This window comes from Mixophyes fleayi, chromosome 9, assembly GCF_038048845.1.
Source record: "Mixophyes fleayi isolate aMixFle1 chromosome 9, aMixFle1.hap1, whole genome shotgun sequence".
Lineage (NCBI taxonomy): Eukaryota > Metazoa > Chordata > Amphibia > Anura > Limnodynastidae > Mixophyes > Mixophyes fleayi.
The window spans coordinates 93,845,168-93,860,312 of NC_134410.1; the positions used below are offsets into that span (position 1 = coordinate 93,845,168).

Below are 15,145 nucleotides of genomic sequence, written 5' to 3' on the forward strand. Positions count from 1 at the left end.
TTAAATGTGGTCAGGAGTTGATGACTGTGATACACACTGCACTAGCGGAACATATATCTGGAAACTAATCAAATTATATTGATATATATGACATCAGAATTCTACATATCCAGATATCAATATATTAAAAGGAAAATATAAAGAAAAGCCCTTGGGACACATACCCCAAAATAAATGTAAGCGATACAGATTTATTGATTCAATGTCTTGATATTGATTTCCCAAATAGGAGAATGTTTCCATATTTTGAGTACTAATTTATATATTTATAGACAGTGTTACTCCAATATATATGCATTGAGGACAAAATATGTGCATATATTAACAAAATGATGAGACATCCGGTTATTTATTCTTTACTAAAGTACTAATTATGTAATCTTATAGTGATGTCGGTAATCTGATAGAAAATAAATTATTTAAATACACAATGACTAAAAACAATAAAAGAAGAGACCAACAGTTTATATTTTAGTCATTTATTTCACAAAACTCTCAAGTGCATAATCATATACTTGTTTTTATTATCTCACCTTGTGTTCAAATAGGATGGTTAGAGTTTTAATGCATATCAATAAAAGTAATGTTTATTCATTAAAGCTCTAGAGTGCCCTCAAAAGGAATACCCTTTTTATTTTGATTGTTAGAGAAGTTATAGTGCACCAAGGACCATCTAGACTGCACCACAGAAGAGATCTGAAACTGCTCCCAAGTTTCAATCATTAGGCGCTGCTTGTAGGAGAGCTTACAAACTAATGGAAAAATTGAATATTAAGACAAGGTGGGAATTCATTTCGACGAGGTGTCTCCGAAACAGTCCACAGAGACACATTGCGGCAGAGTTTTTATTCAAACCTCCGCTCATTTTCCCTTACATCCTATAGAGATGCAAGGAGACAATGAGTGGAGATTCTGTACAATATCAGCTGACAATCTACACAGCCATTCACTAATTTAATTCCTCCCCAAGGATTATGGCACCGAGCGGAGATTGGCACAGTACTGAGAGTATACAAGTGTGAGTAGTATAGGTAAGAGTAGGGTAGGCTCTAGTAAAGTGGTGGACTTTCAGAAACTGTTTAAATATGTGAAGACTGGGGGAATCTGATCACGAGTGGTATTGATTACCCTCCGTTGGTAAGTGAGAAGTCTTGTAGGCAGGATTGAATGGTATGTTCTGCACAGATGCTTTGGTTGCTGTCTCCCTAAGAAGTTTGAATGCACCAAATTTAGCAGCATAACTGAAGCACTAACTCTCACCATTCCAATTCATCCCAATGTTGTTTGAGGAAGCTGAAGTCAGGACTCTGTGTAGGCCAGTCAAGTTCTTACACAACCAACTTTTTGATGGACCTCACTTTGTTAACAAGGTCATTTTCATGCTAAAGCAGTAAAGGGTCTTCCCAAACTGCTGAATTAAGATTTCCTTTCTCTAGATCTAAGCAGTCCAGACCATTACTCCTCATTCACCAAACTTTACAATTGGCAGTACGTATTAGGGTAAGAAGTGATTTCTGTCATCCGCCTAACCCAGATCTGTCAGACTGCAAGATGATGAAGCATGTGTCATAACTCCAGGGAACACATTTCCTGTGCTCCAGAGTCCAATGGAGATAGAATTTACATCACTTCAGAACACATTGGCATTGCGCAATGTGGTCTAAGGATTGTGTGGCTACTCTGCCATGGAAACCCAATCCATGAACCTCCCACCTAACAATTCATGTACGAATGTTGCTTCCAGAGGCAGTTTGGAACTCTGTAGTGAGTGTTGCCATTGAGGACAGATGATTTTTACAAGCTACGAAATTCAGCTCTTGGTGGTCCCACTCTGTGAGTTTTGCAGTTAAGCTAATGTTATACCTACAGTTTTCACTTCACAATAAAATCACGTACATTTTGTCAGGCGCCGTCAGACTGACGACCTCTGCCCGCAGTTCTCTAACCGGTGTAAAGCAACGGGACGCGGTCACATGATCGTGGCGCTCGCGCATGCACCGCTTTGTTGCTAGGCAACATAGACGCTACCCGGCGAGCAGCTGAGACTGATCGCCAGAAATCCTGCCTTCGTGTTTGCCACCATTAGGGTGCCAGAGTATTGGTTCATTCCCTGCTCCAGCGTTTATCCTGTTCCTAGATTGTCTCCTGTGTTTTGATTCATTGGCCTGTCTGACTACTCTTCCGGATCTCCCTTGTACTTCGCTGCCCGCACTGGTATTGACCCTTGGACCGTTCCTGATTACTCTTTGTCTTCTCTTCGTGGTACTGCGCTTCTCTGGTTTCGACTCGGCCTGTCTGACTGCTCTCTATCCATTGCACTGGTAACTATCTGGGAGAACCGCGACCTGCACATCACACGCAGCAAAGCCCATACCTCCTTGCGGGGGTCCCTGGTGAACACCAATGGTGCATTAGACTCAGCGCCTCCCAGTTTAGTAGCGCCAATACCAGTCAGTGATATTTCTAGTGAAAGACGTGACACATTTTACCGAGCCACTTGGAAAGTCACCGAGCTCTTCAGTACAACCCATTCTACTGCTAATGTTTGACTATGGAAGCTGTATGCTTGATTTTATGCATCAGTTAGCAGGTGTCGCTGAACTGAACAAACACACCAATTAGAAGGGCTATCCACATATTTTTGGTCATGCAGCACATATACATCACAATTCTATGTGGAAAGAAATTTTAGTACAGAATGATCCCGAATACTCATCAAATTACTGGTAAAATTAGAAAAATAGCAATTGGTTCTTTACCAAGAAGCTGTAACCAAGAGATTTCAAAGAACACATAAAAATTAAACCAGTGACCCCTTTAAAATGATCTATCTTTTTAATAATTAAAAATCAGGACCCCACAAAAAAATGTACAAATGATTGCATAATGAGGTATAGTGAACTTGCAAAAAAAGTTAAGAGAGTTCATCCATAAATTCAAAATGTTGACTATGGCGAAATGTAGTATACCTAATGACAGATTGTTATTTTCTGTTGAATCTATGTATAACACTGTGAATATTTTATGTAACCTTCAAAGTGTATTTGGTTAACTGACCCGAATCTGACCTAGGCAAGTATCAATGGTCTTTTGAAACTAGCCAGGCCCAGAGACAGATATCTGAGTAGTTTGTGTATGCAAAGGAGTTAGTGCTTAGCCAGGCAGAAAGATCAGAGGTGAGAGATTCTCTGAGGTGCCCAAAACACATATCTTCGTGATAGATAATTTACTTTGGGAAAACTGTCATTTTGGGAATCAATCTGAAAAGTGTCAATTCCTAAGATGGGGATGAAGAGTCTGTAAGAAGGGTTTAAAATATTCTGCCTTAGACAATAATTTTGTTCATTTCTTTGAGGGAGTATGTCAAGACTGAAATGTGCCATCCTTCTCAATGTGTATTCCTCACACGCCAATTCCTGAACTTGTAAGTAAGGACTCTGGTTTTAGTTCCTATTTTATTTTTTGAAACTCATTTGTGCAATTTATTGTATGTCTGTTTATGACCTTTTTGTACATAAGCCTTGGAAACATTTTTCAAATTAAAGTAAATTTTATCTAGTGTATTCTCTGTGATTCTTTGTGAACTTACCAAGCCCAGGGAGGCTCATGCTACAGGTGTATGTGATTTAAGTGTGAAACATTAATAAGTGGTTCTGGCGAACATAAGAACAGCATAATAAATCCTTTGTGGTGGCAGAAAAGGTGTATTCATTGCTAAGTGACTAAGGTGACACCAGTCACGGCTAGCTATTCAGATTGCTGTGTCTGGGACAGGCAGGGGCGTTTGTGACAGTTGACATTATATGTAGTCACATACTGTTTAAAATGACTTCATATATGAATTAATCTGCATAATCCAGATATTGATTAAAAAAAAAAAAAAAAAAAAAGATTATTCCATTCATTAATATACTGAAACATCCATGTCCATGTGGAACTGGTATTATTTGATTATCTATATAGTTATCATGGATTTGGTCTCAAAGTATATAAAGTGACTTTGGATTTGTTTCACCAATGTTTTGGATTACTCCCTTGGAATTATTGAAGCCTATTTAATTGGATTATTTTAATAAAGTTGTGTAGTCAATTATCGTTTTGCTTCTGAAAACTTTTATTACTTGCAATTTTTCACACCATCATTTTGTGGCTCAAGATATGTTCCTTATTTTGAATGTATAATAAACACTATTTTTGTGTTGAATTACATTCCAAGATATATCTTGTTTACAATCATGTAAAATGTAAGCTCTCGCGGGCTGGGTCCTCTCTACCTATTTTCCAATGCCTCTCTACTGTCTGACTCCCGCATACGCCCTATGATGTATTTTGCTGCATTCTGTCAGTCTCCATAGCAGTATTCACACGCATCTGTGCTACTTATGTGTATTATCTCATCTATTTGTTACTTGCTTCCGTATCCAGCGCTACAGAATCTGGGGCGCCTTATAAATAAATAATAATTCATTACAAAGAAATAAATCTTCATCAATAGGCAAAATCTCTTAATTGTTAATGCTGTTAGAAAAGTGTAACATAGGAATGGTCCAACCAGGGCCAAAAAAGAAAACCACACTTATTATGGAGTATTTGCAGCTTCAAAGCCAGGATACAAATTTAGACAGTTTCTTATAACACCTGAAAAATATATTCAAAGAGAGACTATAAAATCTGTAACAAACATACTTAAAAAGAAATGTATATATAATGACATCACTTGATTTATAAAGCCTATATCTACACATACCAGTGGCTGTATACCAAAGACAATTTCCATGAGCAACCATACTATCAAGTAGTAATACACCTTCAATTAACAGCTTTACACTCACATCAGCACAGGTGGAGTTAGGCATGGCAGCAGTTTCATGAAAAGAAGGCACCATATATCCACAATTGTGTGAAAAGGGTAATATTAGAAAATCTAGCTATTTGTCCTACAAAAATAAAAACTAATCTTCTGTAAGATCTGGCCTAATTATGCTAGGAAAAATCAAATAGTTGGACCCCCATCCATACAATAAAGCTTTTGGGACACACAATACAGGTGAACATGATACTTAGGGGGAGAACTATTAAGTTAAAATTACCCAAATCACCATAAATAAAAGTAAATGTATCCCTAAAACTGTCCAACCTTTTAAAAATTGATTTAATGTCGATTCAGGTGTTTTTGGGTGATTTTACTCTGCTGAGCAAAATTGCCGTTTTATCAATCACTTGAATAAGCAATGTATTGCACTAAGAGGACAAAAGACCATTGAAATGCATCGCTCACAGAAATGAATGAAGAATGCCGACATCATCACAATTTATTTATAAAGCGCCACCAATTCCGCAGCTCTGTACAAAGAATATTAGTCTTGCACACCAGCATATGGAAGCTGTAAAAAGGCTTTCAGAGCTTGAAGTTCCACAATAATATCTTTTTGAATCTTTACATTTACTTAATGGACCATATTCCTATTAATTTCCATTGGCAATGCATTTCTGTTTTTGGGGTTTTATCAACCATTAAAACGCACTGTCTATTCTCACAAATGAGAAATCTTCAGGCCCTACCAGGGGGAAAGAAGGGCCTATGGGAGGTATTTCCCTGGGCCTCCGACTGGCAGGGGTCTAAAAAATTTTCCAACTTGCTTTTATATATATCCCTTTGCCAATTTTAAAGTTCAAATTTAGCACCTAAACATGTTAGTTGGTTAAATTGGCATAACGTGCAGCAGCTAATGGTCTCTCTGCACATGATGCATCCATCCACACAGACATGAGAACGTCACTTGTCCTTGCGACGTCCCTGGGTGAGTGACTCGCAACTTTGCAAGGGAATAGTTTGTTTAGAGTTAAGAAACTGGACTGGACTCATGCTGTATTTTCTCCAGCTGTGGAAACCACATACTAAACCTTATGCCTGTTGATTGCACTGAATCCTGTAAGGAGGCAATTACCACAACAAATATACAATATCTTTAGTTCCTCTCCACAAAGGTGGGAAATTCTGAAAGAGGATCTCCCTGCTTTACTTCATAATATAGCCACAACTAGATGGTCTGCATGCATTGATTCTGTTAAACCAGTTGCACATGTTTTGCATTCTTCGGGAACAGCTTTATCACATATTGATATTCTCAATATCACCCGAATAGACTATCAGAAATTCAGTCCATTAAGAAGTACTTGTAAATATTTGTATTTGTTCTAATGAAATCTTTGTGGATAAAACTACTTACAATGATCGACCAAACTACCCTCCTCATTGAAGCACTCAATGCTACATTGGACGCTAAGCTGGACATCACATGTCTTACAAAAGAAAGTGAACAGATGTGCAATAAATGGGATGCGATCGTTCTAGAGTGCAAAATTGTAGCAAAAAAACATTTGAAATTCCAACAGAGTTCTCCACAAGTTGTCACTTACCTACTCAATCTGATGCTGAAATGCACTATACGGTCAACTTTCAGCAACAATACAAAAAAGATATTGCCCAAGATTTGAGTGACAAGCTAATGTTCCTGAAACAAATTTATAGTACAAACTTTAAGTTGGAAAGAAAGCCAAAAAACGTTCTTACGGATATCCTAGAATAGGATTTCTTCTGTAGTGTTTCCTAACATCAGGATCTTTGCGTATTTTCCTCAGTTTTCCAGCATCTGTTGCTTCTGGTGAACGAACGTTCAATGTACTGAAGAATGTAAATAACTATCATCGCTCAACTATGGTGCAAGAGCGTTTAAATGGGCTCGCCCTGTTCAAAATTAACTGACGTGGCATGAAAGTTGGATTTTTCCATAATAATTGCTGTACTGGAAAAAAAAAGCTAGATAAGCACTTGTGTGTATGTATACAGTAATACATTTAAGCATTAAAATCAATTAAAAAAAACATTTTTAATGTGTGGGGGTTTTTTAAGGAAAGGGGGTTGGGGGCCTCTTAATTTGGGTTTTCCTGGGCCTCTATGAACCTCTGAAAGGGCCTGTCTAATTATCATAATCTTTAAAAATACAGCATTTGGATCCAAAGTATTGTACATAGCTGTGGGAGAATCCTCAATTAGCTAAACTACCCCTTTAGTATGTGCTGGCCAAATAAAAATGTTTACTTGCCAAAACTTGTTTCCTCAAGTCCAATAGCAGCACAATAATTCTACCCACATAAAATTAATTTGTGGCAATTTGTGTAGTTGGTTGCCATAAGTTAAAAACAAAGAGGAGTGTTGCATTATTCCAATGAGTAGGGCATGTCACGCATGTATCCACTGGAAACAAGGGGAGGATTTTAACCCTTGGTGGTAAAATTTATTTATTTATGTTAACCAACCTTTTAAATTAAGGACTGGATACCCTTTAAGGCAGTTCTCAATGAACATTCATGCTGCAATGTGTTAGGAACCCCTCCAGCCGGCACAACACAACCCGGAGTCTACGCTGCCAATCAGGTGTTCACTGGAGCCCCTGATGGTGGGGACAGACTGGGCTGCAGACTGACAGAGGGTGAAGTGTGTACCGGCTGGGGAGAACCCAGGTAAGCGGAGTGAGGTCCATGCAGATGTCAAGGGCCGGCAGCAAGTTACAATTCCAGTTAACAAGCCGGGGTCAAGGGTCACAGGGAAACAGGAGAAACGGTAAACAGGCCAAAGGTCAGGGTCACAGGATACACGAGCGAAGTCCAAACCCAAGCCAAGGGTCATACACGAGAGTTCAGCAGAATACAATACACAGGAACAGGAACAAGCAGGTCAGCAGACTGGGAGTCAGAAGCTATAACCAGCAATGAAGTAGCAGACCTCATTGCCTTAAATAGTGACCCCAACCAATCAGAGCCTAGCTCTGTAAGAATACAGCCCATTGTATTAATTAGCCCGCAGGCTATCTAGATGCGCAAGCGCCCAGCAGTTCCCCTTGCTGGGATGCGGCGCTCTCACACTAAGCGTCCCGACCGTTGCCTAGGCCGAGCCCCCGGAAATGACATCCCAGTGGTCATAGCGACGGTCGGGACAGAGGTAAGGGAGTCGCGGCGGCTGGGCAATGTACGAAAAGTAAATAAAACAAAACTACATAGCAAACAATAAAATCTATAGTAAGCATTTAAGGGAGGAAAAAAAAAAAAGCATAGCTGTTAAGGACATATAATGTGCTCCAGTCTCAACTTGTGTTGTGTAAAATTGATAATTTAATCTAAAATTGGACTATTGGGAGTATTTTTTTTTTAATATTTGTTGAAACATCAGCAACCACTAGTGTTTTTACATGACTTGTCATGGATACATGTTTCAAATATACATATTATAAATCATCTTTTTAACCCAATAGAGGGATCATTCCCTCCAAAAGATTAACCCATTTTCAGTGCTAAATACACACTACTTCATACATAGCCTTCACAGAATGTGTAACATTTACATATAACATTTACTTTTATTATACATGTAATTGTAGAGTCCTGTATGCCTATTTATTTTGGAACTTTCCAAAGTATTTTCCTTTCTGTCCATATTACTCAAATTTTGTGCACAGGCAAAAAGATTATGCAGTTGTTTAAAAATAACCTGGGGATACATGTTGTTTTGTTTGTTCCCAGCAGTTGCATTACATACACCTCTTCCTCTCAAATTGTTCAACGTTTGATTCTTTCTCCCAACCATCTCTGTCCACTACTTTGCTTTGAAACCACACACAGTGTCTAACTTCCTGGAAACACTTTGTTTTCCACGCTATTTACACTTCAAATTTACAGACACTGCCTTTTTTTCTCATGCTCCTTTCCCCTTTTCGCTCCATGCTTATTTTCCAATGCCTGATGCTTTTGTTCCCTCTTTCGATCTGATCCTGTCTGATGTACTTTGTGCTGGTCATAGGGTGGTTGTTTAGAAGTACTTCTTGTGCTGGTCTCTTTTTCCGAAGTGTGTTGCTGATCTCTCAAGAGTCTGGAATTCAGCTGCTTAGTATTGTATTTCTCATACCCTGGATCATCACGTTCTTGTTTAATTGTTTCAATATCTCTTGCACTGTTTATTTCATGTGAATGGTCCTTGCGCTTCTTTTTTCGTTTTTTTATTTTCTCTGTCACAACAACAAATTAATGAATTATGAATTTAAATTGACTAATTAGAAACACAGGGATAATATTTTGTTTCCTTCCATTTAGTGTGTGTGTGTATATATATATATATATATATATATATATATATATATATATATATATATATAAAATTTTCTTGTACAGATTCCCCTTTCTGTAAGAAAAAATGTAAACATAATAGAATGACAAAATCTTTTTTGCCAGTGACTCAAACATTCTGTCATAATCGTGATTAAACTAATCAGAGATCTGTCACAAGATTACACAGATACTCATATTAAATCCTTAGCCATGGTTCACTGAGAAAGGGGGGGGTGCATTCTAGCGGCAGGCCTTGTGTCACTGAGGGCATTGTCCTCAGGTCCCGATATCTCAAATAGTGTGCAAAAGCAATACAATCAACACCCCATGTTTGTCTATAGTCTGTATGAAAAATATCATCAAACCTCTCTCTGTTTTCCGCTGTTCCCCAGGCTCTTCCTCTGATGAAGATGCAGATGGAGTCCGTGCGCCACAGCCCTTCTCTCTCAGGTCTTTGGTCACTTCATCAATATCATCAGCATCTTTAGGAGGACGATAATTAGCCACGTGATCCACACGAATTGTGCGCCCTTTCAACTATGACAAATAATTAAATTACAACCCTAAGTTATGCACGTAAACATTTATTGTCAACTGAGAACACGTGTTTCTACTTTTGTCATTTTTCCAACATTAATTAGCGTTTGTCACTCACTCACTTTGATTCCATTAAGATTATCCACAGCCAGCACTGTACTTCTCTGATCCTCATAACAAAGAAAGCAGAATCCACGAGAGCGCCCTGTTGATTTATCACGAACCAGATTAATATTCACCACTTCCCCATACCTGCACAAGAAACATAATGTAAAATCAGCAATAGAACAGAATAAAAAGAAAGCGAGAATACAATGTCAATGGCAAACAGGTCCACTTCATGACAAAAGATTGTTCAATTATTGTAACATAATAAAGTAGAGTCAACTGGGATAGTGCCAGTTTAGGCAAAAAGAGAATAACTGCAGCAGCTATTCACCTTGATTCAAAAAGGAAATATAAACTGAAAAACAAAGCAATATGTTTTACCCATGAAAGGGCGGTTCAAGAAAATATCAATGAACCCAAGATGCAGTAACTTTACGCTTTCGCACATGAGACTTTCCTTATCCCTGTGCTGAGCACTTTGGGATCATCACATAATTATTTAATGCCTACTGATCAAAAATGATCAGCAGGCAATAAATCATCACAGGACTTCCCTCTTTAAGACAAGGGTATACCCAGCTTTCTAAGTGCCAGGGACAGGGAGATAGAGGCTCTAAAAGAGCATGCTCCTATCTTGTTGCATTTCCCATGGACTTTAATGGACTGTGTCATGCATGCACAATCATAATGGTGGAAAGATTCCAATGATGCAGCATTCTAAAAAAAAAAAAACAGAGATCAAGTGTCTCCCAGCTTGCTCATGAAACAGTTAATAAAACCCTGAAATGACAAATGGATGAAACTCATGTCATAGCAGCTCCTCCATTTCAAGTGTGGTGCCTGTATAAATATCAAGTAACGCAAAAATGTTTAAAATACATGGCTGTTCAAATAAATATGATATATTTTTTATTCAATGTCACAGGATTTTTTTTGAGTCAAGAATAATTGTACCCAAATTAAAGTAAAACTGGAAAGACTTCTGAATAAACTGTATATTAGAAAGAAGTGGCCTTTTCAACTAACTGGCCATGTATACAATGTTTGATTGAAAATATCATATATACATATACACACACAACGCATATAGATTTACTAAGACACTTTTAGTTTGCCGTGTATCTGCAAAATCATGAGGACAAAACTAATTGTAGTAGTAAGAATATAAACTCACTGTGAGAAAACACAAATAATGTCCCCTTCAGTTAACTCAAAAGGCAGACCACCTAAAAAAACCAAAAAAAAGAATTAAACACATACCGATAGAGATCATACAAATGATCACCTGATTGACAGTAGCCCTATAAGCACATGTCAGCATTTTATTATGAAATTGATCATGCCAAACTAATTTAGTTCTTTTGTTTGAAAAGAGAGTAGATCCTTCAACATGAATAGCAAACTTGATTTATTTGAATTGTGAAAACCTTTGATAGTCCCACATGCAGTAGAAATGTAAAAAAATTATAGGCCTAAAGAATGCCAATTTGTTAAATAACACAGGATAGACATTGTATAACATAATGAAATGTTCATCAGTACATGAAAATAAAAGAAATGTCAAAACCATGTAGTTAAAGATAGTTAAGAGTTTGTAAGGGACAATTCTGAAAATCTGGAAAGGACATCATTACCCATAGCAACCAATTAAATTCTAGAGCAATTAGCATATAGGAGGGCCCCAAACTAGCACAATGTCTGATCATAATCTGTTCAAAATCAATCATATAACTGTCAGCCATGTTCGAAAATATGATCAGAATACGATTATCGCCCAGCATTTGAGGACTTCTTCGAACCACACTAATGGGTCCTTTAGCAAACCTAAAGTCAGTTCACGTTTTGAATGGCCGGTTCCTTTCTTAGATGTGAACCATAACTAATTATTTAACTAGACCAGAAAATAAAGTAAATGAGAAAGCTGTACACCTGTTTACTTATCCACTGCAGTCAGATCTAGGTCCATCAATAATGGATATTGATGACAAGGTTCAGTTATATACTAGCACTATTGTTGCCAACCAAGTTGCTATTATGATCATGTTAAGAAAAAGTCTACTCCTTGTATACTGTGCTTACCTTGATACTTATTGCAATTCTCAAAACAGTGAATTGCACAAATATTATAGACTTAATAGGGCAGACACAGGATTCTATGAAATATTAATTTTATTAGACCTATATATAGGCGAAGATGCATCAGAGACCATGACTTTACAAATCCATGACTGCCAAATATCTATCCAAGTCCGGCGTACAATCCCTTGTATTGTGAAAGGATGTAAATAAGCTTGTTGGCATGATGGCAGCGTCTATCAAGCCGGAGCTGGAACTAGGTTATCACTTGCAATAAAACTTTTGTAGATGAGACAATCAGGAGTATTTAGTAAAATTAAGTTGGAGGTTCTCAGACTGTTCTCATTCACCCCAATCTGATTTACTTGTGATATAACATTAGGAGTAATTACTAGGCAAGAAATTATCTTAATATTAAACACAACAATGCAATTTAACTAACCCAAAAAAATCCAAGCGCTGTCTTTGTAATCTTGATGCCAAGACACAGACTCCCTGACACCAAGACTTGCTTCACGTGCATTCAGCTCATTAATCAATTTCACTTTTGTTAATGGACTGCAAAATAGTAAAAAATAGGGGTTAAAATACATTTTGACATTGAGAAAAGTACATATTTGCAAATAAAGATTTAGATGGATCCTTTTGATGATGAGAAACAAAGTACCCCAAACAAAGTAGGAAAAGGAACACTAGAGCTTTATTTCAAACAAAGAAAGGCAGACTACTGTTGTATATATAGTATGAAAAAAGAAGACTCTATGCCAAGGGTAGCCAAATCCATGGCTCTCGAGCCACATACAAATACAGAGAGCTGTAAATGTAGCTCCCGCCTGTGAAGAAGCACTGCAGCCACTTTTATGGCAAGTGAACCCCGAACCTGCTTGCTCGTCTGTCCAGCTCCACCCTCTCCCCCACTGTACACCCTGTTCGGAGATGTTGTGATCAGTGCCAGATCTCCATGCTGCGTGTTATCTCTTGCCAGGGTTTGGTGTTTCCAACTTTAGACTGCCTCTCCTGGAGCTGTGTATGTACTGAAATATATCTCTATATATCAATATATACCCTAGGTTCCCAAACTGTGCGCCGCTGTCACAGGGGTGCCGCAGCGCTGTCACAGGGGTGCCGCAGCGCTGTCACAGGGGTGCCGTAGACAGGAAGAAGAAGGAAAAAGAAAAAAAAAAAAACTACTTACCAATCCGGCGGCGCCCGGCATTCAGTGAGAAGCGAGGAAGGAGGAGGATGCTGGGTCCCGGACGCCGCCGGATTGGTAAGTAGTTTTTTTTTTTTCTTTTTCCTGTCCACGGCGCGATACAGAGGGGGCACAGCGAGGGGCAGAGGGCTGTGTGGATGCAGGGGGGGCACCGAGTGTGTGGATGCAGGGGGGGGCACCGAGTGTGTGGATGCAGGGGGGGGGGCACCGAGTGTGTGGATGCAGGGGGGGGGGGGCACCGAGTGTGTGGATGCAGGGGGGGGGCAATGAGTGTGTGGATGCAGGGGGGGGGCACCGAGTGTGTGGATGCAGGGGGGGGGGCACCGAGTGTGTGGATGCAGGGGGGGGGCACCGAGTGTGTGGATGCAGGGGGGGGGGCACCGAGTGTGTGGATGCAGGGGGGGGGGGGCACCGAGTGTGTTAGCTGTAAATTATTCTTTGACAGAAATATAATTGAAAAAAATATACATAAATAAATTCTTTTCCCTTGGATTTATGTGTATTATTTCTGCATACAATTAAATAAGTATTTCTGTTCTGACCTAAATACTTATTACGTCTTTTTGACTACTTATAAAACGGGACTGCTCGGTAATTATTTTGGAGGGGTGCTGTGAAAAAAAATTGTGGAGACTCTAAGGGTGCCGTGAACTGCAAAAGTTTGGGAACCACTGATATATACTATGATCGAAGTGCGTTGGGGGGGGGGGGGTGATTACGGTGGTACCTCAACTTCCTCTACTGCTTTGATTAAAAAATTAACATTGCATTCGATTAAATTTTCCATACCACCACTTCCAAATTGTGAAAAACACAATATAGAACATAGAAAAAAAATGAATACATCTGTGAATCACTATAGCAAACGCAAATTTTTTGCATGGAAATTTAAACTATTAAATAAAACTGAGCATAAAAATTACTCCTTACACACTAGAGGCTGGAAAATAAAAATAAGATTTATCTACATACAAAATGTTCAATCAATAATAAATTAGTCCAATCACAAAGCACAACCTATTATTAAATCACACTACAGATGCAAACCTAGAAAGACCTAATTGTCCCAATACATTTTATCCCAATTAAGATATGACTCAATAAGGAATACAAGTCCCAAAGTTAAAAGAAAACAAATAAATTTGGAACATGATCTAAATAAATTTGCAAAGATGGGCAATTATTTTTCAGCTGCAATAGAAGCCTTTTATAGAAACACTGAACACCACTGTCACCATGCAGTCTTGCTGCTAATTTATCTCTCTTTATCAGAAGTCACGTATGGAAGTCAGCATGATTTATTACACTTATATTTACTTACATATGTTGACTCCAGTTACTACCCACAGTTTATGACTACAGGACCCCTTCACCTGTAGAAGTCTTAAAGAGACACGGGAGGTCTATGTTATACTGCAGGTTTGCTCCAAGTTTAGTTACCTCACGCTGACCCAGGATGAGCAGGAAGTGGTTTCACTAGCTGCAACAGCAATATGAAGGCATTTCCTAATTTGTTAGTTTCCAGTTCACATTATGCACTCTGCCTGAGAACCTGGTCTAGAGGATTAATAATAGGCAGTTGTACAGGTGAAAGCAGCATCAGCTATTTTCAAAACAGACATCTGTTTAACACTGCAACAAAACCTATAGTATTCGGGGAAGGACCAAAGTAATTCGCTAAAATGAGATCGAATTCACTACGTTCCTAACTTACTCGACTATCTTCATAATTCAGAAATATGATTTTCATGCAGGGATAACCCTTTAATCTGCAATGATTACTTTAACCATGTATCTTGAATGTCCATGACTTGCCAAGCTCTCATAAAGACCTAAATTTGCGATGTATTACTATCCTTTAGCGAAGACAACAAAAATAATGTATAAACATATTAGAAGTTGTCTAACTACACAAAATATAAGGAAATTGCAGCCATTGCAATCTTCCCAATATAAACTTACTTCATTTCAGATGCTTTCGTCGCTCTGTAATGACGTAATAATTGGTCACTGGCGAAATATAAAAACACTTCCAGTGGCGACCGGAAG

At 38.4% G+C, this 15,145-nt stretch overlaps 1 protein-coding gene across 1 annotated transcript; it reads right to left on the reverse strand.

Moving 5' to 3' along the window:
- Positions 1–6,402: 6,402 nt before the first annotated feature.
- RBMX2 (RNA binding motif protein X-linked 2) lies at positions 6,403–15,145 on the reverse strand. Its single transcript, XM_075184689.1, has 6 exons — positions 15,059–15,145; positions 12,326–12,441; positions 10,982–11,033; positions 9,822–9,951; positions 9,528–9,699; positions 6,403–9,062 (listed from the first exon to the last, which is right to left on the reverse strand). Exons 1-6 carry the CDS (start codon positions 15,061–15,063, stop codon positions 8,731–8,733), a joined length of 807 nt encoding a protein of 268 aa, XP_075040790.1. The 5' UTR covers positions 15,064–15,145; the 3' UTR covers positions 6,403–8,730.